Source organism: Glandiceps talaboti, chromosome 9, assembly GCF_964340395.1.
Source record: "Glandiceps talaboti chromosome 9, keGlaTala1.1, whole genome shotgun sequence".
Lineage (NCBI taxonomy): Eukaryota > Metazoa > Hemichordata > Enteropneusta > Spengelidae > Glandiceps > Glandiceps talaboti.
In genome coordinates, this window is record NC_135557.1 from 7,459,753 (window position 1) to 7,486,445 (window position 26,693).

Here is a 26,693-nt window from a genome sequence, read left to right on the forward strand (position 1 = left end):
GTGATGCTAATATGTTATCAACTGTTCAGTTAAAGTTTATAGCAGTTAGTCTGAAGTTGCAGTCAGGATGAGCAAGATATCAATTATCGTCACCGAAGATCAGAGAGAGGCGCTCGAGGCATGTTTCGCCCATTCTGATTGGGATTTGGTCGTTGTGAAAGACACATAGAGTATCTGTAGTCAATGTAGGAAGAAAGAGTTGGCGTCAACGACAGTGGCATCGGGTCTGAACTCGACCTTCCAGAAATACCAAGAGAAGTGGGCCAAGACGAATGTCCGTACTGTTTTAGTCAACCATGCGTTACATGGTATAGGCAAGACTGGTTGGGTAGTGGCCAAGAAACATGCGATGACACTGCACCATCCGTCATCGTCTTTATCGAAAATATTGGAACATGCTGGACAGACGGAATGTATGGAGTAACCCTCGATATTTAGAAAGGAAACAACAATTGATGAGGGCCGAGGATGTCGCTGTGACTAGAGAGAGGTCATGCCAATTTGTGTGACATCTCAAGTCAGAGGTTTGTATCCAAATTTACCTGGTGTACCGTATGTCGGTCATCGTTGGGCGTGAGGTAGTTCCTCACACAAATCAAACGGCCCTTTTCGTTATCAACGGCAAAGTCGGCGTAGCTTTTCTGATGTCTGACAGTGTTCGAAATAACGCCTGTCCGGCAGTCCGAGACTGGCTATTTTTCCACCGGACTGGTAAAATAAAAAAGTTACCAGTCCGTCGGACAGCGTGGGTCGACAGCTAACTTAGGCGATCATACACATGTACTTCTATTCATAGACTGTGATGTGACACTGGCCGTCCTGGATAGCGCCTCCAACGCCATCTTTTGGCAACTCCTCAGTTCATGTATTGCGAGTAAGAAACAAGCCGATTGGACAGAATGACGCACGACCTTGAAAATCAACCAATCAAAGTAGATTTTCCATGAGTTTTACAGCGCTGTAAAGTACTGCGTCAATCAACGATAACATGGAATGGCGCGGTGGTGAGTTTTGAGGAATTATCAGAATTATGCTCCGCAATTATCTTGGCCTACCAACTCTCCCGGCTAAACGAAGAACACCGGAGGAAACCTTAAGCGCAAACAGGGAGTATGATGCCACGAAACGTAAGAGAACAATTGTTCAGTCATGGAAAATTGAATTTAAAGATTGGTTAGTCACCGACGATAGTGCCCGCGAGCAGAAGTTGTACTGCAAATTATGCAGAACTGTGTACGCGCCCATTGCCAAAAAAACACAACATGCTGACAAGTACAAAAAATATTCGAATGGTTCATTCGTGAGAGGCTCTACAAATCTCAGACACGAGGCTCTGAAAACACATGAAAATTCAGACGGGCATAAATTTGCCAAGCAATACCTTGATGCAAAAAATGCTGCTCCAGGTGAATCGGTAGCGGAAAGGGCACTGCAATCGATGAACACTGCAACAATTGATAAGCTGTCTAAACTCTTCAAAAATGCCCATGCTTTGGCAAAGAAATCCAGACCGATCAGCGACTTTAGATGGCAGTGCACACTTGACAAACAGAAAGGTGTGGATATTGGTCATACATATCATAACGATAAAAGTGCCCAGCAGTTTCTCGTAGCCATATCAGAGGTAGAACGAGCTAAAATTGAAAGTAAACTCTCACAAGCACGATACTGCAGTTTATTGTCGGATGGTTCAACTGATGTGTCTGTCGTGGAAAATGAGATTGTGTATGTACACTTCGCAAGACGTGGCATTCCCCACTGCTACTTTCTTGGGCTTATTGCCTGTGAGGTTGCAAATGCACAGGGCATTTATAATGCCATAATGAAAGCGCTGACCTTCAAAGACTTAGGAAAAACAGAAATACAGCAAAAAGTTGTGGGGTTTGTTGACAGAACAGGTGATTGATGAACTTCATGATGCAGCTGCTGTTTTACCTGAACATGAAGATGCCCATGACAAATCTGGAGATGCTTACAACCCAGACTCAGACTATGACTCTGACTTCTCAGATCTGCTTGAAACAGATGATAGTACTGGTGATCTGTCTGATGTTTAGCATGCAAAGCAAGCAAAACTGTGTACATTGTGTACCTGTTTTCTCCCAGACTCATGACTTTAAATATATGATTGTATTCTGTTATACATGGAAACTGACAGTACGAATTGTGAATACAAAGTAAAGTACTGTATTGTGCAGTATGTACCTTGCAATTGATGATTGTTTACAAATAAAGGTTATTTAAAGAAAAAGATGATTCCATCCCATCTTCATTTGTTCACAGACAAAGTAATAGCCTATTACAGTATAGGTAACTCTTAGTTGTATTTGATTTCGTTTAATTGCAAGGCATAATATCAGGACAGATAAGTTTTTTGCAGGACAGGCAACTTTTTAAAGTTACCAGTCCTGTTGACTAGTTGATATTTTCCACGAATTTCGAACACTGTGTCTGAGCGAAAGTAATTTCGAGAAATGTATCTCAGATTTCCATTCTTACTGAAAACGAATGCTGTAATAACATAGGTCATATATTCATAATGACTTGGTCACAATACGGTAGGTATCAATGGTCGGAACACGTGCAAAACTGCAGTTTACCAGGAGCTATCGCTAGGTTGTTACCACTTCCCTATTGTTTAGCAAAATGACCACAAAGGGCTTTCACCGCTTTTATTCGGAAGGCGGGCCTTTAACCTGGTCGTCAGGGTCCAGATGTTGCTGAAGAGGCTGTATCGCCTCAAAGGTTACTCAAATACTGCCACCCCCCTCTAGGGAAAAAACTAATGCTTTAGAGCGGTAGACTGTCATCCATACAATAGATTAATACATAATCTTCCTTTATGCAGCATGTCATATTTTTACTATAAATCTAAACATGCAGTAATATAGATATGGGCAGGAGAATTAATGTTTGGCTATATATTTTTTTCTCTTACATTAACAGTGAACATGATTTTAATGAAATTGGCATGACTTACTGTTAGAGATATTATGATTTCACTTTTATGCAAGACTGGAATGAAAATTTATATTGCATGTTTCTTAAATGGCGTTTTACGGACATATGGATGATCATAAGCAATATAAATATGAATTACTATTACTGTTAGGCGAAACTGATATATCACTAGAAAACGTTTTGTGGACGACACGTAAATGAAAACCGTTCGCTGGTTGATATTTCAACTACTAATTGTCTATATACACTGTACTAGCTTTTGATGGAATTCTAAATCGTGATGTAACGGATTATATATTACAATTGAGCCAGTCTATTTTATCAATAAACTAATTATCATTATTAACACCATGTATGTTTTATGTTAAATAAGCATTAAAAAAAATAGTGAGCATGTGGCAGAAACACTGTAACAGTTTTAAAGTGGCCGCCATTGAAGGATATCACCGATGCATAGAAGCTTGAGGTGGAACCCATTCTCATAATGCCCTATGGAGATAGCCCATTGTCTGTGTGGATATACATATATACCCATCACTATATGTATAGAAAAAAAAAACATATCTAGTATACCCCCATGAGTATCTGTTTATTTGCTGGTTTATTTAATTATTTTATTTGTCCCTATACTTGTCATTCGTTTGCTTGTTCATTTGTCATTTATTTGGTAGTTTATTTATTTATTTATTTGTTTTGCTTTGTTTTGTTTTGTTTGTCACACGGTTTCTGGGTCCCCTGTGACACAACTTGGACCTGGACGAAGGCGCTTGGGAATTTCAAAACACCAATTGGAACACTTGCGTTCCCTCTTCTACCCATTGCAGAAAATTGCTGACATGCTTCAAGTGAGTGTTTTGACTATTCAACGAAGACGAATGGTGCCTTCGTCCAGGTCCAAGTTGTATCGATGTTACATGCTACTTGTACATATGGGAAGGTAGTCCCTTTGGATTGGGCCCTCCTCTCGCTAAGTCATCCAAAAGCAAAGACAAAATCAAACATTCGAAATTCAGAAAAACTCGAACAACTGATTTTAGATTGAGCAAAAATTGGTAGAATCCTCCTTGATTCCTTTCTCGAATGACAACCCTCCGAGCAACACTGCAGGCCACCATTTTGAATAAGAAATCTCGCGCAAAGGATTGTAGGGGTAAAATTAATTCGACACATACACAAAATTTATTCAGCACATACATAAAATTAATTCGGGACATACACAAAATTAATTCAGCACACATACACAAAATTAATTCAGCACATACATAAAATTAATTCAGGACATACACAACATTAATTCAGGACATACATAAAATTAATTCAGGACATACATAAAATTAATTCAGCACATACACAACATTAATTCAGCACATACACAAAATTAATTCAGGACATACAAAAAATTACTTCAGCACATACAAAAAATTAATTCGGGACATAAATAAAAGTAATTCGGCATATTAATAAAAATAATTTGACATACATGAAATTAATTCCATTAATACATCAAATTAATACAAGGAATACATAAAATTAATTCAAGACTACATAAAATTAAGATCAGTACATAAAATTAATCGAAAACACATTAAATTAATTCAAGGAATACATAAAATCAATTGTAAACTACATAACAGTGCATACAATTAATCAAAACACATTTAAATAATTCAAGGAATACATAATATTAACTACAGCAGTAGTTTTATTATTTCTACATAATCATGATAATTGTGACCAGAACGGGCCCCCATAGTGCAACACTCAAAAAAGTCATTTCTGCTAACCATGTACCACATGATATCTATCAAAAAGTTACAGTTTTGCTCACAAAAACCTGGTTTGGCATGAGGCGAGATTATATACTGCTATGTACTCAATGACTCTTTACTGTGTGTGTGTAACTTTAACCCCCCCCCCCCTATCATCATCATCATTTTATGTTTGAGAATCAGTGTGCCATCCTTGACATCAAAATGATAAGTAATCTTGATTAGAAAGGTGATTGGATGAATCAGTGGTAAAACCTGCTGACTTTGACACCTACATGTGTGTTGCCATTGTTGCACAGGTACAAACACTGAAGTCTGCAGCACATGACTTTTAGGAAGAGGCCAATGCACTTGCCGAGAGAGTTGGAAGATGAAGATGATGATGATGATGATGATGATGATGATGATGATGATGATGATGACGACGATGATAATGACGACGACGATAATGATTATGACGACGATGATGATGATACAGTTTTGTAAAAACGTTATGTCAGACATGTCCTATTTTTCATGACACCTCATTGTACAAGCTACATTCTTCTGCACTTTAAATTGATGGGCACAGTTATTTATTGTTATTATCAGTGACAGTATTTTTAATTTATTTAACTGAAAAATTAGGTTAAACATAGTATTTACATAACATAATACATAAATGTTATCAAGGATTTGAAAGGTAAATTTCAGCAAAATTTAAAATTAATCTTATTCCTCTTTGTTTTCTCTTGAGAGATGGCTGGCAATATGGCACTGGTTACAGAATCAGAATCAGAATCAGAATTACTTTATTCATCCCACGAGGGGAAATTAAAACGACATGTCTTGCAGGTAAAATAAAAATAAAAGTAATACAAAAGATAGCATTACATATATTACACAAACATACTAAAAACAACAGCACAGTACTAAAAAGAGCGACAATGATTGCTGTTAAGAACTGAGATAGCGGTTGGGACGAAAGATGATTTAAAACGATTGGTTTTAGCTGCTGGAGCACGGTATCTACCACTCCTTGAAATACGACGGTCGTTGAATTCTGCATATATTGGATGGGAAGGGTCTTTCAGAACACTATGAGCCTTTGACATTATGCGTTTGTTATAGATAGAATCTATATTTTCACTTTGTTTACCGATAATTTGGCTACCCTTTTTGATAATCTTGTTTAGTCTTCCCATTTCATGACGGGACAGATTACCTCCCCAACAAACAATACCAAAGGTGAGAGCACTGCAAACAACTGCATTAAAAAACACCCCTAAAAGATCGTGACTAACACCAAATGATTTTAGTTTCCTTAGGCAGTACAGACGAGTGTTAGCTTTCTTAATAATGAAGTTGGTATTCTCAACCCATTTTAGTTTACTATCAAGCTTGATACCCAGGTATTTATATTCGTTCACTCTGTCTACTATTGAGTCTTTGATATGGACAGGTGCTGGGTCACGCTGAACTTTTCTAAAATCAATACAGATCTCTTTGGTCTTTAAAACATTAAGATACAGATAATTATCATTACACCAGTCAGTAAATCTCTCAATCTCATCTAAATAAATCGAATCATCATCATTGCTGATCTTCCCAACCATTGCTGTATCATCTGCAAATTTGACCAATGGACACGAGATGTCAGAATTCCGGCAGCTGGCAGTATACAGTGTGAAAAGGAAGGGTGCTAAAACAGTGCCCTGGGGCGCACCTGTATTAGTATACGCTACGTCAGATTTTTTCATACCATTTAAAGACACCATCTGTGGCCTATTAGTAAGGTAATTAAAAATCCAATGTACAGTTGAAGGTGACAAGTTCATTGCTAAAAGTTTCTGAACAATCAGATGTGGCTGTATAGTGTTAAAAGCACTTGAAAAGTCGAAGAACATTAATCTGATTGAACTTCCAGGTTTTTCTAAATGAGAATATACATTATTTAAAACATGTAACATCGCATCCTCTATACCCCTGTTCTTACGATAAGCAAACTGTAATGGGTCTATAAAATCAGAGACTAAAACTGTTAACTTATTTAAGACCACTCGTTCACAGACTTTCATAACGGCTGACGTTAACTCAACTGGTCTAAGATCGTTCATTGATGATATCACAGCTTTCTTTGGGACGGGAACAATATGAGAAGTTTTCCATGACATTGGAACTATGTCATGCTTAAAACACAAATTGAATATGACAGAAAGAATACTAGCAAGTTGATCAGCGCAAGGCTTCAGAACACGGGGAGTAACATTATCAGGCCCCGAAGCTTTGTTTGGGAGCACACTGCGGAGCACCCAACGCACCTCTTCCTCGTCGGTCGAGAGACGTTGACGTCGCTATCGTTGACATTTGCGGACGCCGCGCTCAGTTCATTCCTGATCCGTGTATGATCGATAGAGAAATCATGGCAATCAAACCTGCTATAGAATGAATTTAATTCATTTGCACGGGTTGTTGAATTGCCTCCTGTAACTTTGGTGTTTTTGCTACCGTTAGAGTAACCACTCATAAGTTTCAGTCCGTCCCATACTTTCTTCATATCATTACTTTTAAAATTATTTTCTACTTTCCTCTTATATTCATCCTTTGCTTTCCTAATTTCATATTTTAATTCTTTCTGAACCCGTTTCAATTCAACAATATCATGTTGTATGAAAGCTTGTTTCTTCTGGTTTGAAAGACCCTTTATACTTTTAGATATCCATGGCTTGTTATTGGGATAAATCTTTACACATTTTTCTGGAATAGTACAGCTGACACAGAAGTTAATGTAACTGCAGACCGAATCTGCAAGTTCGTCAGTATTAGTGGCTGAGTTCACAAACACATCCCAATCTGTACATTCAAGAGAAGCTTTCAATTCTTCGATGGAATCATTAGACCAAACTTTCACTGAACGAGTACGAGTGGGTTCTCTCTGGACAACGGGTCTGTATCTTGGTAGTAGATGGATGACATTGTGATCTGAACGACCAAGAGGAGGAAGTGGGATTGAGCTATAAGCATTTCTAACATTTGTATAGCATAGGTCAATCGTGCGATCTTTCCTTGTTTGACAGTCAATGTGTTGAAAGAAACTTGTAGAGGACAGTTTGAGAGAGCAATGGTTGAAATCACCGGTGACAATTTTCAGTGCATCCGGAGCTTCAGATTCCAAGTCATGAATGTGACTTCCTATCAAACTAGCCGCATCTTTGGCATTAGCACTTGGAGGAACATAAATTGATGTAACAAGAACATATGTAAATTCTCTCGGTATGTAATATGGTCTCATACTGACAGTGAGAAGTTCAACATTTGGTGAACACATTTTACTTTTCGTTGACATATTGTTAACATGACACCACTTTTCATTAACGAATAAACATACTCCACCACCCGTCTTTTTCCCCGAATCTTTCGTTCTGTCACCTCTGAATAAGTGGAAACCATCGATGTTTACATGTGTGTCCGATACATCTTCTGTTAACCAAGTCTCAGTCAAACACATAATACTGCAGTTACGGTATTCATGTTTGAATTTGACACAGGTGGCAAGTTCGTCGACCTTGTTTGGTAAAGATTGAACGTTACTTGTTATTATTACCGGAAGATAAGGCCTATACCTTCTTTTCTTGTATCGTTGTCTGAGACCACCTCGTCTACCTCTTTTCCTCGCTTTCCTTGGATTGGTTGGTTCCATTTGTGAACTCCCTTTCTGGAAGGTCTGGCCATTCTGAAATTCCTACTATCGAACATTCTGGCTCTGTGCACATAACAGCGAAAGACAAAGCCAACGTCTTTTGCCAGACGTTTGCAGAAAAATGCAGACTTGAAAATGATCACCATCAACCGCAAGAGGCTACAAGGCACCCTCACGTCATGCTGGATAAAGTAGTCTTCAAACCTAAAGACATCACAAAGATCCTGAGACATCTTAAGCCTGACAAAGCTACTGGTCCTGACCAGGTTCCAACTAGAGTCTTGAAGGAATGTTGTGCAGAACTGGCAGGTCCATTGGGTCGTCTCTTTAAGTTATGCTTCTCCAAAGGTGTTTTTCCAAACCAATGGAAGACGGCCTCCGTCATTCCAGTACACAAGAGGGATTCCAGAGCTGATCCAACTAAGTATCGACCCATTTCCTTGCTCAGCACCATCAGCAAGGTGATGGAAGCAGTGGTCAACAAACAACTACAAAGCCACCTGCTTAAAAATAAGCTTATCTCCAGCAGACAGTTTGGCTTCAGACCGGAGCACAGCACAGCTGACCTTCTCACCATCCTTGCTCAGACATCGAATGCCTCCCTAGACAGAAACGAAGAAGTATGCATTATAGCTCTTGACATCAAAGGAGCCTTTGACAAAGTATGGCACAATGGATTGTGTGCCAAACTGAGATCCAAGGGAGTATCAGGTATGCTTCTCACTTGGTTGCAGAGTTATCTTCATGGAAGGTCCATTAAGGTTGTTCTCTCAGGTCAATCATCCGACATTTCACCCATCAATGCCTCGGTGCCTCAGGGCTCCATACTTGGCCCGCTTCTATTCTCCATCTTCATAGACGATCTAGTGGACACTTGTGAAAACCAGCTATACCTGTTTGCTGATGACTCTACGCTATTTGCACCAATCAGATCTGCGAGCGAGAGTGCCAGCGTAGTGGCAAGTCTGAACAGCGACCTCGAGAACATGAGAAAGTGGGCTGCCAAATGGAAAGTCACCTTTGAACCCACAAAATGCAAGGCCATGATACTGTCTAGGAAAAGGAAACCAACGACTCCTGATCTGTACTTCGGAAATACCAAACTGGTAGTAGAGAAGGTGCTCAATATCCTTGGCATCACAATTGACAGTAAACTTCTGTGGACCAGACACATTTCTGACATCTCAAAGAGGGCTGGGCAGAGACTTGGAGCACTGCGGAAAGTTGCCAGCAAACTTGATGTTGTAGGAAGATCAACCATCTACAAAGCCCAAATCCGTAGTATCATGGAATATGCCTGTCTGTCATGGATGAGTGCCTCTCCAACTGTCCTAAGCCAACTTGACTCTATTCAGCAGAAAGCTCTCAGAATCATTGGAGTAGACAAAGTAACTGCATGCAAGGAATTGGCCATCACTAGTCTTCAACATAGACGGGAGGTTGCTGCAGCTACAGTGCTTTACAAAATGCACACCAGCCACTGTCCCAGAGACCTCCAGGCAATGCTACCAAATATGTACACAACTCGCAGAACTACTCGCGCCAGCACACCTATGCCTGATCATGCCCTGACTATGCCAACGGCAAAAACATCTACACTGGATAGAAGTTTCCTTCACTCTGCAATAAGAATGTGGAACAACCTTCCAGATGTAGTCGTAGGAAAAATTAACACTGATGGTATCCAGTCTTTCAAATGCCGAGTGCACAAACACTTAATATAGCACCATTGACAGGCAGACTTTAATCCTGTGTAATTCATGTAATCATGCTTCATGTTATCTTTGGCAAGGTATGATACACTTGGTGAGGGGTGGAATGCATGACTGGTGATTCAAGAGATGTAGGCAATTCACCTGGCTTACTAGAGCACTTGTGATTTATGAGCTGGCTGGACCTGTTCCTTAAACTGCCAGAAAACAGTGCAGTAAGACCTGGTGCTGTAATTCTCTAGTAGGGTCTTGTTCTTTTATTGGTCACTTGGGTTTCCAGTAATGCATTTTGCCTCCTCTGTAGAACGTATGGATATTTGTACACTTGTATGTCTCATGTATTTTTGATTCCTTTTTATACTTTACTTTTGTCCCTCGGACAGGACGTAAAATAGAGGTCCCGTGTATTGGAGTGCAATACCCAATGCACGTTAAAGTACAAGGTACACCTTTCGTAAAGTGTTGCCGTCTTACATTTTTATTATTTTTTTGTTTTGTTATTCTGAGCAGCAGCGAACCAATTTGCTTGGCCAATTAGGAGATCTCTTTGTCATTTATTCCTGAAGTGGCTATTGTTCGCAATTGCACTACATATACAAAAAAAAAATAAAAATTTCCTCTGGGAGATCAAGTTGCGGACGTCTCATAGAAAACTGTGTTGACCGGAGTGAACACAGTTCCGCCATTGTTGTGTACTGGCATAATACCATTGTGTTTACCCAATATTTCGCGTCCGATTACTAATTCATCAATGTAGGGTTATAAATTCGGGGGCTACGTAATCCGCAAAATTATTTCTGACTTTAAACCCCGTTGAAAAAGACCCTAAGGAAAATGTCTAAGCAGCAATGATTGGTGTTACTATTTTGCAGTTTTTATAGCAATCGTGGAATAACATGACCTTGTCCGAAAACTGCGACAGTACTAGTGAGTGTAATGAACCCTAGTTCAGTTGTGCTAACTGTGACCCCTTATTCCCCCCCCCCACTTGTAATTACTGAAGGCTCCCTAAATAAATTGCATATTTTCAGAGCAGACATCCTCACCTCTGAGTTCGTTAAATATTAATTTCTTTCCACCCTCAGGTACAACGACGGTGCAGATTTAACTACCAGAGTGTACCCGTTTTGCGTCTTAACGCTAACAACCACTTTATCACAGGACATACTATATCCATCTTAGTCATTGACAGCGCTAGCGCTCCCGTTGGCCATGGGAAAACAGTTTTCTGTCATGTGCAAAGCACTCACGGTCTGACGCGCCGGCGATCTTTCGATTCTGATACGGACTGCATTCGACGGGATGTAACCTGTTGGGGCAACTCGTATATCGAATTTCCTTAGAATCGTCGTTGGATGTTTCCATGCTGGATGTACAACTTAGATAACGTGATACCCATCTGACAAATTTCAACTTCGCGTCTTTGCCACTGCTCGACGACGATTCCAGTGATAAAGGTATGCTCATCTACGTTTCCGTTCAGGATTCTGACGTCGACGGGCATATTTTCTACTACCCTCCACCATTTCGTTAAATTCTTCATTGGATGCCTCAGTGGTTGTACAACTTCGGTGTGATACCCATGTGTTAATCTCTGAGTCATGATCACCATGGCTAATGCTAGACGATGAAACCAGTGGTGAACTATATGCGCTGACGTTTTGGCTTAATTCGAGCATATGTTCTCCGCCATCCGCCTGGACTGTCGACGTGCCTTTTTTGGTACGTTTTATCTAAAATTAAAGTCGTCGCCTCGCTCCGATCCGGGGCAATACTAGATGAACTAGAGCTAGATGAACTCGTGCCTCCGGCATTCGCAGTTCCTATCAGGACGCATCAGTATTCAGTGCTACGGTGCGAATGGATGACTTAGTTTTATATGAAACGTAGCAAATACGTACGAAAGACTGTCGACAGTCTACCATCCGCCATGTGCGTTTATAGTACGGCTAGACGACTTGGCCAATCAGAGGCCTTCATTTCGACGGGCTATATGGAGCCATATAACACACTCTTTCTTAGAGGTGTGACCTATACTACTTCAACATCGTTTTGAAGTCATTCCGCAAAATGCCTAAACTGACAAGGATGTGCGAGCGCACACATGATTACTGGATGTAAGACGGGGTCCAATGGTTTTTTTCCGGGTCATGACCTAGGTCATATAACTTGTCACGAGCATGCCTAGCTTTGTAGACATTGGTATTACGATTTCCAAATGCGTTCTGTAAAGTAGTCGTCAGTTGACGTGTATTCACTTCCAAGCAAGCTGGGGTGCTTTGTGCAGACTTCAACGTACGCTTTGATTTAATTGCACGCTATGAATTGTCAACTGTCCACATTGAATTATCAATTGCCAAAAATGATACAACGTTCGTACAAATTGACTTATCACTTGACATCAACTTAATCACTTGACGTTCCTGACTTGTCATTTGACGGACCTGACTTATCACTTGATGTTCCTGACTTGTCAATTGACGGACCTGACTTATCACTTGACGTTCCTGACTTGTCAATTGACGGACCTGACTTATCACTTGATGTTCCTGACTTGTCAATTGACGGACCTGACTTATCACTTGACGTTCCTAACTTGTCAATTGACGGACCTGACTTATCACTTGACGTTCCTGACTTGTCAATTGACGGACCTGACTTATCACTTGATGTACCTGACTTATCACTTGACGAGTTCGACTTTTGACGTGGATTACGCTCCATACGTGCTCACTTATGTACTAGCATTCAATGAAAGTCAATGTCTTAATATCATAGAAATAAGAGGTATCGATTCATAAACCTGTTACACAAATCAGATTAATGGCTCCGAGGTGTTCATTCCTACAGTAGTGTCCTTTGCAGTAATCCCTCTAAATCCCATATAGCAACGTTAGTAACAGATTACTAACGCGAGGAAAACTGGCGTAGCTTCACCTGCCAAAAGTCACTCCTGGGGTCATTCGAAAGGTCATAAACAAACATGACAAATAACGTCGACTTCCACCGATGAGGGCGTTTGTCAGACTAACAACATTAACGATAACAGCGACGTCGATTTGCTTACGAAATCCACGGAAGAGTTCCGAATATCAATGAGAATAATTATCAGAGTCTGCAATTATTCTGTATTGATGTATAAAGCATCAGTCGTCTCAGTCAGTGTTTCATAGAAATAAAATCGGAATAAACGATATAACGTAGACATCAGTTGTGATTCGCTATGTATGAGTTCAACCTGGCAAATCCGCTCGTCGAGAGTACTCAAAAGTTCATCAGTATAGAGTTATGAATGGCCGTAACTTTATCAAATCCAGTCCGATTTCCATGCGACTTGCATTACTCAAATCGTACTTACATCAGCTTTCCAAACATGAAGCATCAGCGTTAAGAAATCAGTGCGAGTGTCCTTAATCGTCGATCTCGGCAATCGTTGTATCAGAAATGCAGTCGACTTCTGCTATCATGCACACTTCGTTCAGGTACAGCAAACCTGACATTCGAAATTGTCCAGGAAATACTTCCTCACACGTCAAGGTTTCGCAAAGACCAGCTCAAATAATGTCAGTAAACATCCAGCTCCCTTCGTGTCCCTGTTAAATACAATTTCATCACACGATTCCGCAGATAGTTTGGATTTTGTACGGCCATCTTAGAAGTTTTTTTATTCCTGGGTCTTCATCACCGTGTTACATCCACCGGACCTTTGGCAAGATACACACGCGACTACCTCGACTGAAATGATTTAAACTTGTGAGCAATAAAAAAAAACAATAAATAACAATAAAAGACCTTTCGTATAGAAATTCACATTTCCTGAGGTTCAATGTCACATAAAAATGCAATCAAAACTTGTGGATTACTTTAATTGCGTAATCAGAATAAAACAAAAGTTAGTACATAGAACCACAATCAAATATACGTTGGGTCATCCCACTATGTCTTAAGGGGGCACAATTCCCATGGTATCATTTACATTAATTACGTTTAATTACTTTTAAACAGTAAATCCCAAAGGAGTTCTGAGTTCTAGAAATGTTTACATGTTATCTGATTATTTTGACAAGTTCACACTGAAGAAAATTGTTTCATAGAAGTAATGATTTATATAAATGAAAATTCCTCTAGCACACTGATGACAATCACAATAATAAGCGTTTCAAAAAGTTACATCATAAAGTTCAAATTGGATAACTTGAAAAAAATGTCAGCGATGTCAATGCCACTTTGATTAATAGGACGAATGTATTAGTACGCCTGATAAAATCATACAATAGTTCATGGCTACAGATATACACCCATCAGAATGATAAGTATTCATCTTCTTACAAAGTTGTTCTACGGACTTGTTAACCTTGCTACAATGAAGGAAAGAGACTTGTGACAAGGAATTCAATAAAGAGAAGAGAAAAGAAGTTGAAGAGAGACTGACAGGACAGAAAGGAGAGAGAATAGAACTGAAAAAATACAGACTTTTTTCTTGCCCCCCCACCCCCCCCACACCCTTTTTTTTATTTCGCCCGCCCACCCCACCTGACTATTCCACTGGAGATGAGAAACAAAAAAAATGGGTCACCCTTACATATGTATGAACCATGAAACTCATTGCAATTAAAAACCACAAGAACACACTGAAAAGGAAATGTGTATTTTGATGTCAATTTTTATAAGAAATTATAAGAAATTTGTAGATTATATTACTAACATATTCCCTAATTTAACAAAATCATTAATTATGCAAATGATATGAAGGAAAGGTTACTCCAAGGTATGTCAGATTCGCGTGCCTTGTTATTGCCGATGCATGTTCAAAGTATAGGAAATCTATAGCTTACAACTTACAAGACATTTGAGATTTATCGTGGAATTATGTACCAAATTTTATGAAATTCGAAGCTTGTATTCGCTTGTGTATTCATGGTCTAATTGCCGAAAAGAATTAATAATAGAAATAACTTAACCCATTAAAAGTATAAGCTAAATCAACAAATTAAACTTTGCCGGAAAACGTGTGATTTATTGTTATACATGTATTCAAGAATATAAAATTTTAAGCGTGCGTTCTTAGGATATACCTTAATTATTGAAAATCATTACTTGTGCATGTGATTCAATGGCAAAAGGTTCAACAGTAAAATTTGTATGCAAACCATGGAATGCTTTGTAAATTTTAGGCTAGTTTTTAGTGGTAATATTTATAAATTTTTACTTGGAAGGCATTTTTATTCGCCATTAAAATTACCCTGAAAATGTTGCCTTCCAACGTTTAACACGAAATGCCTAAAGGAGCAGTTACTAGTAACATTTTCAAAAATCTTGTATTGGTTATGAATAGTTTTACTATTCTTTAGGGGCTGGGGAGGGGATAACTCCATGAGTAACATTACGGGGAGGTTCCTCACAAACATTGAAACCCAAAGTGGCGTGATACCAATTTTATGCAAAAAGTATACCCTTTCTGATACCAAGTTGCATTTTAATTAGTCTAAGTCACTAAAAGCCAGGGCTCCCAGGGGAAGCTAACCCTAGATCTAGTATGGCATTAGCGAGGCTAGTACGGAAGTTTTGAAGGTAGCTAGATACACCAGGTTGAAACGTTTCTAGTGTTAACTAGCAGCCTCGTAAAATATGTCTTTTTCCCCGACAATTTAGTCAAATGCATGGTATTTAAATCTGTTGACACCTTTTTTGACACCTTGTAGGCTTAAATAATATTAATATTCTTCGTTTTAATGATTTCAAAAATTTGCCGAAAAGATCAACCACTGTTATCATCCATGGAGGATAACACTTCGCTTTGTGTGGAGTTTATGTCAGAGTGTGAATCCCTACACGTTCCTCGATCACTATACGAAAAGTCATATTTGACCATATCTTTCCACCGGGGTAAATCATGGTCAGAGGATGTGTAAATGTAGGTAGTATGAGACGAAGTACTACCTTTGACTTAATTTACCCCCGGTAATCTCTCACCTGGGGGTTGTAGACAGTCAAAAGTGGTACTGCGTCTCGTACTACCCCTGGACAGAGATGGTGGTTAGGTGGGTCTCACCAAGGGTAAAGGTTGGGTAAAGGTGGGTAAATTTGACTTTTCGTATAATGCTCAGTCTCTGCATATATACTTCTATCATTTGTTACTGTTCTGTTCTGTTCTGTTCTGTTGTGGTGTGATATTGATCAAATGTTGGCTTTCGTGCTTCGAGCTGTCTACGTCGCTGAATTATGATACACATGTCTTCATCCTTAGTAACATTTTCGTTGTTATTCTATACATAGACCCTCATATTCCTAGGGTGTGACGTCAAAGTGCAGTAATATGAAATCCATACATTTCATATTACTATATTTTGACGTCACACTATAGTAATATGGTCGGATCGACTTTGAATTATTTGTAAACATCAACCTGTACAGTTACGATGTTGTTGTTTGAAAATATCGTTTCCTTGCTATTCATGAATTGCCGAACATCGACCATCATCAACATTATCATCAGTGTAAACACAGATCAAATACACCTCTTTTGGAAACATATGTCGCCTTTCATACATAATAATCCTTTGTATATGTTATATTACACCCCGATACTATTTTCACCCAGTTGATCAAAGTGACATTGAATTATAATTAACAATATTTTCACGGAGAAGCTATTAGGCATTGATCAAAATCCCACTCTAAATTCAGTTACCAATTTCAACTACAATCTTCTAAGTCAAACTTTAAAAAAAATGTTTTTCTCCTTTGATGGTATTTTTAAAAATCCAAAAAAGGAGACTTTCTTGTATAATTACTTAACCAAACGTTCTGTCACTCTTACATGTACTTGAATGACCAGAGTTTGATGAGAATAACTACACACCCATCTCAGGTCTACCCGTTCTCTCTAAAAAAAAAATGATTGCATTTTTTTGTAATTGGTGAAAACTATTAGGAGACACAGATTCTGGACACAAATATAGTACAACACCAGAAATCGTCGTGTATTAGGATTTTTTTCAGATGTACATGCATGGTACTTTTTCCATCCCTGATATCATATAAAATAAATTATTTTTGGTGAAATATTCACAATCCATCAATACAAATTATTAAAAGCTTGTCGCAACTAATAAAATCTCACGTCACACAGTGATTATGATAACAAGTCACATATATTAACGTACAAGTTGTGGCCACCACAGAAAAGTTATTTTATATGATATGCTAGCATTGTGATGGGGGTTTTGTGTTTGTTATTTCCTGTTTGCCTGGTAGAATTGGGGAAATTCTTGGACAGTAAACACAGTATTTAAATGATAGAGATTTAATGACAAAAGCAAACCTACCACGGTATGTAGGTCGGACAATATCAATCGAAGATGACCACTTAATAGCAGATTATGATGATAGTGTTACCGATGATAAAAATACACCTTTTTGATATTCGGTAAGTCTTGATGTTTTGCGAGGTCACCATGAGCTCTCAGCTGGCATGGATTAATGGGAGGTAGGGAGGGAGAGGGGGGGGGGAGAAAGGTCTCCCCCTAGTGATTTTTTACAATTCCAAAGGCGTTGTAACTTCAGTTGATCTTACTACAACATATATTTTTCCAGGATTACCAAACCAAGATATTTTGGTTGAAACACGTTCTGGAATGGTAAAAGGGAAATCAATCACCCTACCAGATGAACGCGGAGAGGTATATGCATATCTAGGTATACCATTTGCCGAACCACCACTTGGCGAACTCCGCTTCAGGCCTCCTGTACCGATTGCATCATGGGAAGGTGTACGCGATGCTGTTAATTACAGTAATTCCTGTATGCAGCAAAGATACCCCAAGTTGCCTGGCTTAAAAGGTGTTGCAATGATGAATGCAAATACACCAGTCAGTGAAGACTGCCTTTATCTCAATGTCTGGACCGCGTCCCCAAGACCCAACAATGCATCTGTAATGGTATGTGTATGTATAGCTATATGTAACGATTCAGTCCAAAAATTACATTCTTTTTGGACGGTCAAGTGGCAAATGTTGTTTTTATAATCGACATACTCAACGTAGTGTTCGTGCCAATGTTAATGCTTGTATCACAAGGCAAGTAATAATCACGTGTTTCCGCCTAGCTATAATTCTTTCAAACCTACTAAAATATGGAGTATTATGGGATATGTGGGATACATGTATGTATGATGAGCAATTTAATACTTTGATGGTTGTATACTAAAACAGTGTCTACATTTCACACAGATATGGATATATGGTGGTGGATATATCCAGGGCACTGCTTCTCTTGATTTCTATGATGGCAGATTTTTGGCAGGGATCGAAGATGTTATTATTGTTTCCATGAACTATCGTGTTGGTTCTTTTGGGTTCCTAGCAACGGGAGATGGACGAGCAAAAGGTTGGACTTTACTTTGCACAGAAACATATTATGAAGGTTATTGTCTCTAGAAAATAATATGTGTTATTCCTGGAGAAATAATGAAATAAGAATACAACGCTTGCCAACAATAATTTACCGAGACAAGTTGAACCTTTCCAAAAAAATGTTTCTTTTCCATATATAAATGATAAATTATACACAATTTCAATGGACTTCTTTGCTATTGGTTCTGCTCTGCAAAATATTTAGCCTAAACATTCAAAATAACTATTATTTCGTAAAGAATATTTGCACAACCACACATATATATTTATAAATGAGTTTTACAACTTCACACTGGGGTTCTGTCTATTAATATGTCATCATTAATCATAACATTAGATAACCCATATATTTGGAATCGACTGAGTTCCTTTTCGTCGGTTCGTCTCCTGTCCTGTCTAAGAAATTAAGTTCTCTCGTACTATAAATGCTGACGACAGCAGCTAATACCATGTAAGCGTCACCGTCGCAAACCACGGCCTCTTTTACGGCACCGTTCTTAAGGGGCCGTTCCACTGGAACGAAGTGTAGCGGAAGAAATAACAGCTCTGGTTTGCGAGAATGGTAAATTAAACGTAAGAAAGACATAACTCGAGAACCATTGATGAAGAGCCTCAGTCTCGGGTTAGTGATGTATGGTTCACGATGACAGTAATTATAAGATCGCCCCAATCTGAAAGTGTTGTGGACTATTGACGCGCAGTGACCTCAATTTGCATATACAGACATTAGTCTCGTTCTATTTTCCCTTGGGTACTATTCATATAACATGAGAGTCATATCAGTGACTTGATTTTACAATGGAAAGAATATGTGCCCAAAAATGTGATGGGTTATAGAACATTTTGTGGCTGGCTTTATTCGGGCACTAGTAGACAATATATTACCCCTCGTGTTGTTATGTAGCATCATTCTGTTCTCTCTGCTCTAAGACTCAGGAATTAATAGCTGCATAACAGCTCTATTAGATATCTACTATTTTTTTCTTTTTCTTCTTTGCAATTAGGGAAAATACGAGTGACCTAAGGGCGTTTGTCACTACGAGTCGCTGGGGTAGTTACCTTGGGACACGTGTATTTTTCAACTGAATGAAGAAAAATATTAGAGAATAATATTATTATACCAGTGTCAATAATATTAAAGACAAATCTGAGAAAGAAATAGCAATTTTGAACGTTTTGACTCATATTTCGAACACATACAGCAGTACCAGTGACGTAGACACGCGTTGTCGCGACGTAGCACGACCAGGGTATATATTATGTATTTTTTGTTCAATTTGGCTCGTGCACGGTATAATGGCAATTGTCATCGAATGTTTTCAATACAGTGCATCTTCTGCTTTACCGCTATTATATTGTCTTTCATAAAATCAAAAGATGGTATGTACGTAGTGCCCTTTTAATCTCAAAGTCATATTAGGTATAATGCTAATTTATATATAGTGCTGTCCCCGCACCTTCCTCAAATGGCTTTACAATATTACTATGGACATGTAAAACACATATCATAAGATAACGGCTTTTTACATTAAGTCTTCCTCAATCCACGTTGCGTCTATTATTGCAAATGATTAAAGCATTCACATTGCAAGATCTATTCTTGTTCCTAGTTATACAGCTGGAATAATTGAGGGATAATTATGGTTCAAATCTTGCCAAAGGACTAGCCATTTCATAAACAAACCTCAGCGGGAGGCTCAAACCTGCAAAATACAGATTCCAAGCCGGAAACTGTAACCATTCGACTGTTATGACTCAAAATAGATGCTGACCATGTTCCTCCTTACATATATATCAAAAGCACAGACTGTGGGACCAGCAGAAGAGACCCACCGAATAGCCATGTGTAATGTGTAAGCTGCTCTGTTGGAATCCAACCTAGCTAATCCATCGACATTCATGATTTATATTACTGTTACTATGCATGAGTTATACTCTCCTGGAACTGGTTTCACTTTAAATTTTTAACTTGTAGTATATTTTATTTTTCACCAGAATTAGATAGGATTCGGAGACCATATTGTAGAGTTTTTTGTTTTATTTTAGGAAATTATGGTTTGCTGGATCAATTACTAGCTATGAAATGGGTGAAGGAAAACATCGCAGCGTTTGGTGGTAACCCAACTTCGGTGACCATATTTGGTCAAAGTGTTGGAGGAAACAGCATTGGATTGCATCTTATGTCTCATCTTAGTAGACCATTCTTCAAACGAGCTATAATGCAGAGTTCGCCATACAGTATTTGGGGATTCATCAACCGAGATCAATCGAAAATCCGTTCGACAGTTCTTGGCGAGACCGTCGGATGCAAATATACAGACCCGAACTTTGTCGATTGTCTCCGAAATGTCCCTGCTGACATTATCAGCCGGAATGAATTGGTTACTGTAAATTTGTGTGAATTTCCATGGGTTCCTGTGTAGACGGCCACTTTTTACTTGATGAACCAAGTATATTAATTCAAGACGGCTATATCAAGAAAACTGATGTTTTAATGGGCGCAAACAAGAACGAGGGTACTGTGTTTATAGTTGAAATACCTGGATACGAAAACGACGCCCTCAATCTGCAAACCTATGACAGCTATCTTTCTAACATTGATTTAGTAAACTATGATTTACAGCCATGTTCACGCGCTGCTGTCAAGGCCAGATACACTCCATGGGGTCAACTTGACAACGGGATAGTCAATCGAGATTCTCTTGGTGATATAGTTGGTGATAGGGTATTCCTGTGTCCCATTGTTGATCTTGCGTATAAATACACCGATATGAACTTGAATGTTTACTTGTACTACTTTAGCCACAGAGCAAGTAACCAGGAATGGCCTGAATGGATGGGAGTTATACACACTGCCGAAATTCAGGTGAAAAGACTTCAAACTATTTAGATACAAATACAACAATACAAATGTAGTTCTGCAAACTGAATTGACTACACACACATGTAGACACACACGCACGCACGCGCGCACACACACACAGTACAGAGGCCGTCAGTGGGTAGAATACTGAATAGTGCTCTATATGCAATATTATTAGCAGAGAAGTATTGTATTTATCAACGGAATTACGTCAAAGGTGGTAACTTGGCCTTTCGTGATGTTTCATTTGTGAGACCTTTAGATCAGATTAGATACCTTTATCAAGGTTATGTATTTATAATAATAATGAGGGTGTCTCTGGCGACAACAGTGCGAAATGCAATATCAGTAGCACACACACACAGACACAGGCACAAACACAGACACAGACACAGACACACACACACACTCTCTCTCTCTCTCTCTCTCTCTTCTGCGGTCATCAGATGGCTAGATTAATTTGATACGGTCAATGTGTTCGCTTAGATTTTGGCTAGCACATTACGTAACAAGACGGTTGGACTAATCCACGTCTTATGTTTTTCCCCCTCATATAGTTAAATAGATATAGAATAGAATGCTAGATAACTTTATTTCCATGTCTACATCTGGCTACGAGCTCGGATCTCTTATTCAGTAGCTTGTTTCTATCAGCCTTGTTGTTAATTTATTAGTAATCGTTATGTCAAGCTCTAGCCATGGAGATGATAGCCTATTTAATGGTGTATTGTGTACCACTTCCCTTTGAATCTAGATATATTTGGATCGCTCCGTATTTAGATGGAGGTATAAGTTCACAAATGAGTGTTTGTGTGCGTTGAATTTTAATTCAATTGAATTAGCAGTTAATCCTTAGTATAGCTTTCACACACACACACACACATACACACACACACACACATATATATATATATATATATATATATATATATATATATATATATATATATATATATATATATATATATATATTATACACACATATACATTGTGTTATTTACATCGCTCTACATATGTATTGATCCATCGTACCATAGACCATCCATGGAGGGTCTATGATCGTACTAATTATCGCTTATGTCCAGTCACGTGGCCCAAAATGGTGATGTACCGCTCTACATACATGTGTATTGAGCACTGTTTACTCTTATTAAGATAGTATAGACATATTACATATACTGAGTTTATATATATATATATATATATATATATATATATATATATATATATATATATATATATATATATATATATATGTGTGTGTATGTGTGTGTGTGTGTGTGTGTGTGTGTGTGTTTCTTTCTTAACCAATTGAATATTTGGACTCTTCCCCCCAGACTTAATTAATATTACAGGTTGAATGAAAACAAGCTATCAACCAAATACGACAGACTAAGACGATTGTTGTTGAATGTGTTAGATTATACACATGGGTGATAGCGGCATTTGGGTTATGTGGATATAGTCACCATGTAATCAAGATAGTGGAAACACTGTACGGAGTTGATATTGGGTAGCCATTGAATGAGAAACATACTATCAGATATGTCACTCATCATGACTGCTATTACACAATATCCGTGTTGGTGCAAACAATGTTTTAGTTTGTGTCTTTGCGAACATCCTGATGGACAACTTGTCTTCGTCATTAGTACTATTTGAATGTCTTATCTTAACAAAGGTTTCTGTTATCCATTCCCCGTAGTTCGTGTTTGGAATGCCAATAGATCCCAGTCATGGTTATAGTCAATATGAAGTACAGATATCTGAAATCATGATGGCATCATGGACCAACTTTGCTAAATATGGGTAAGTGCACGATTCTAAATTATATGGGGTCACCGGTAAGTGCACGATTCTAAATTATAAGGGGTCAACTTTGCTATATGGGTAAGTGCACGATTCTAAATTATATGGGGTTAACTTGGCTAAATATGGGTACGTGCACGATTCTAAATTATATGGGGTTAACTTGGCTAAATATGGGTACGTGCACGATTCTAAATTATATGGGGTTAACTTGGCTAAATATGGGTACGTGTACGATTCTAAATTATATGGGGTTAACTTAACTAAATATGGGTACGTGCACGATTCTAAATTATATGGGGTCAACTTGGCTATATGGGTATGTGCACGATTCTAAATTATATGGGGTTAACTTGGCTAAATATGGGTATGTGCACGAATCTAAATTATATTGGGTCAACTTGGCTATATGGGTATGTGCACGATCCTAAATTATATGTAGAATTCATAAACTATGCTAACGTCGATGTCCAATTTTGCTATATATGGGTTTAAAATCTTAAAGGCAACATCGCAACATTGCAAAATAAAGGAAGAATGCGTCAATTCTCAGTACCTGAACTAGAATAGTAATGCCTATAGGCACATCATAAAAGTAATGAATATTCGATTTCTTGGTCGAAACCATAACTTCGACTGCACGGGCTTGAGATGCATTAATATATGCGTGCGTGAAAATAATTCGACCTTGTTGCTCTGTTGTGTTGCTCTAGCTATTGAAGGTACCGCATATTATGTTACGGTCCTTGAAAACACTTACTAAGTTTAAGTTTGGTGAAATGAGTGTTATATCATAGGGTCACACACCAATATTAAAATAATGACAACATTATAAACCTGTACTAGCTACAAATAGTTTTTTTCGACAATCAATTATGTATCTCCTAAAATAGGTTATTTATTTATTTATTTATTTATTTATTTATTTATTTATTTATTTATTTATTTATTTATTAATAAAGATACATAGTATTTGTTAATTAGTGGTTAATGTTGACTTGGGGTAATGTAGTGGCAAGTTTTAATCTTGAGCGAAAGCTTTGCTTTGAGTCTGCCACCATATTGAAACTTTACTGTAACTGGAGTTTGATTTTTCGATCAGACAACCATAATGTATTCACTGAAAATTGTTAAAATACCAATACTTAGATATTGAATACGTTAAAAAGCACTAAAGAAACGTGCTGAAATCGTGATCGACGTTGAGGGCGCTGATTTTTGGGTGCGGACACAAATTAAATTTTAATTTGATTTATTATGTATACATCTATTTAAAAATACCTTTATCAACAGGCAATGTGATACTTACGGTATTGTAGACATTACAAGCAATAAATTACTATGAATTATGTGACAAATAAAACGTTCCAGCTACAGTTAGCTTTAAAATCATTTTGCGATTCTGAGGTACGTCAGGTGGAGTAGTTAGTACCGTTGCTCTAGATACTGCAGACTGATTTTATATTTTAACCAGTGCAGTCCATTGATTGTTTGTTTGTTTGTTTGTTTGTTTGTGTGTGTGTTTGTTTGTGTATCGTAACGTCCTTATCACCAATAAATTATGTGATAATTTTTCTTTGTGTGGGATCTTCAACGACATGAATCAAGGATACTAAAGAAAGTCTTTGAATACAGACAGTGATGCAGAAAAGTGATCCAGCAAAATACCAATCTATTTCAGATATGACTGTATTTATGACAGACGCATGATATATTACAATGTACCTAGGTGACCAAATACATTGACAATCAAAGTTATTCTAAACGTTACCTATGAAATCTTGGTCCTGCTCCTTTCGAAGTAATATTAAAATAATTGTTGGGGTTCACACTGCCTTGCTTCAAGGAAATTGACAATTGTATTTTCCTATAGAGTTAACGTGTAGTTTTCAACCATATCAGATACTAAAATGGTTTACTATTGATATCATTTCAATTTTGTATATTAAGAAAACATGTACAGAAACCTCCGATTCTTTCTTGATTTTCAACAGAGGGGAAAGGAGACAAAATATTAGTCTAAAACGCGTAAATTGTCGTCGTGTATTTTACTCCTGTCACCTGTGTTTTAACTGAGATTGTGTTTGGGTTTCTTGAACAAGTAACAATAACGGTGAGAGTTTTAGTTCCGACATGTATACTAATTGAAATAGCCACCATGAGCTTATATTTTTTGACTTTAATTCACAGGGATCCTAACAAAGGCAAAACAGTTCCCTTCTGGCCAAAACAGACAGTCGAGGGACGTGAATTCCTGGAGATTCCATCTTTCCGTCGAGGGAAGGCTCTTAGAAATGAATATTGTGAACTATTTAGTGAATTGATACCAAGATTGGAAAAAGAAAAGGACTGCTGGTGAGAGCGTGTTTGAAATACTATGCTAATCTGAAACAAATATTATGATTTATGCAAGACTGGCAACAAGGCACAAGCTGAGTTTTTGTGTATTTTTCTCATAAAATACTTATCTTTAAAACTTTGATAAAACTATTGTCATAAAATCTTCCAATCGAAGCTAATGTTCTCTGACATTACAATTGTCTTCTGGTGATGTTAGAACTCGTGATTGCATAGTAGTAATTTACATAATTTTTAGACTTTGTTATATGTTACGTCATCGGAACGTTTACCTTTACACCAGATCTGATTTCAATCAAATATTTCAAGCATCATATGTCACGTGATTGTTCTGAGACTGTAGGTCTATGGAATGTCACTCACTTGTTGGATCACTTTATTCATAAAGCGACACTCAATGAGGGATGTTTGATTTGTTTGGGGCCTGAATGTTGCTATTGGTACATGAAGTGTCATTCTTTCTCAAGTGTATATGTATGTCCTGTGGCTTAGACTACGTTGATATCTTTATCCACCCCCACCCCAATGACCGAACTTTCAGTTTATCAGAGACTGAGATCTGATAGTTCTGAAATGGTTATTCCTGTACACTCTGTCACTGATTTGTGTTTGACCAAGTTCTTTTGTTGGGTAATGAAATGTCGACGTCATCATTCTTTTTATCTGAGATTGGTACACGACTCAGTCAGTAGTCGGCAAAGTGGAATATTTGATATTTATATATATTGTCGTTTTACTTCACCTGTTCAATAAAAAAATGCACCAAAATTGTTTGTATGAGTAATATTTTGTTATTGTGTTTGTTGTTGTTGTTGTTGCTGTTGTTATTGTTGTTGTTAATGTTTTGTTTGTTCTTGTAAAGGAGAAAGATGAGAAGAGTTGGTGGGATGTGCTAGAAGTGAATGAGAGAGATTGTTTGGTTGTTTTTAATTTGTGTGTTAGTGATGGTAAACAAATACCATAATGTAATTCATTGTAACATTATTGTATTTATTTCTGCATCAGAAATATATATAATATATATCCTTTGTTTAATTGGTATGGGAAATCATCAATGGACAGACTGAAGTCTAAATTACGTCAGTGAGAGACTTTTCTAAGGAATATTTATGAAGTTGTATTTACAGC

The 26,693-nt window shown here is 37.9% G+C and overlaps 1 protein-coding gene and 1 pseudogene across 1 annotated transcript; one reads left to right on the forward strand and one right to left on the reverse strand.

Moving 5' to 3' along the window:
* Positions 1-5,641: 5,641 nt before the first annotated feature.
* LOC144439739 (uncharacterized) lies at positions 5,642-8,409 on the reverse strand. Its single transcript, XM_078128975.1, has 2 exons — positions 7,258-8,409; positions 5,642-6,898 (listed from the first exon to the last, which is right to left on the reverse strand). Exons 1-2 carry the CDS (start codon positions 8,407-8,409, stop codon positions 5,642-5,644), a joined length of 2,409 nt encoding a protein of 802 aa, XP_077985101.1.
* A 179-nt stretch (positions 8,410-8,588) lies between these two features.
* On the forward strand, positions 8,589-25,566 carry LOC144439740 (cholinesterase-like; annotated as a pseudogene).
* Positions 25,567-26,693: the final 1,127 nt, after the last annotated feature.

Coding starts and splice junctions, on each gene's coding strand:
- LOC144439739 (XM_078128975.1), bottom strand. CDS start 8,409: ATGGAACCAACCAATCCAAGGAAAGCGAGGAAAAGAGGTAGACGAGGT. Junction 6,899..7,257: donor AAAGTAATGATATGAAGAAA/GTATGGGACGGA, acceptor TTGTGTTTTAAG/CATGACATAGTTCCAATGTC.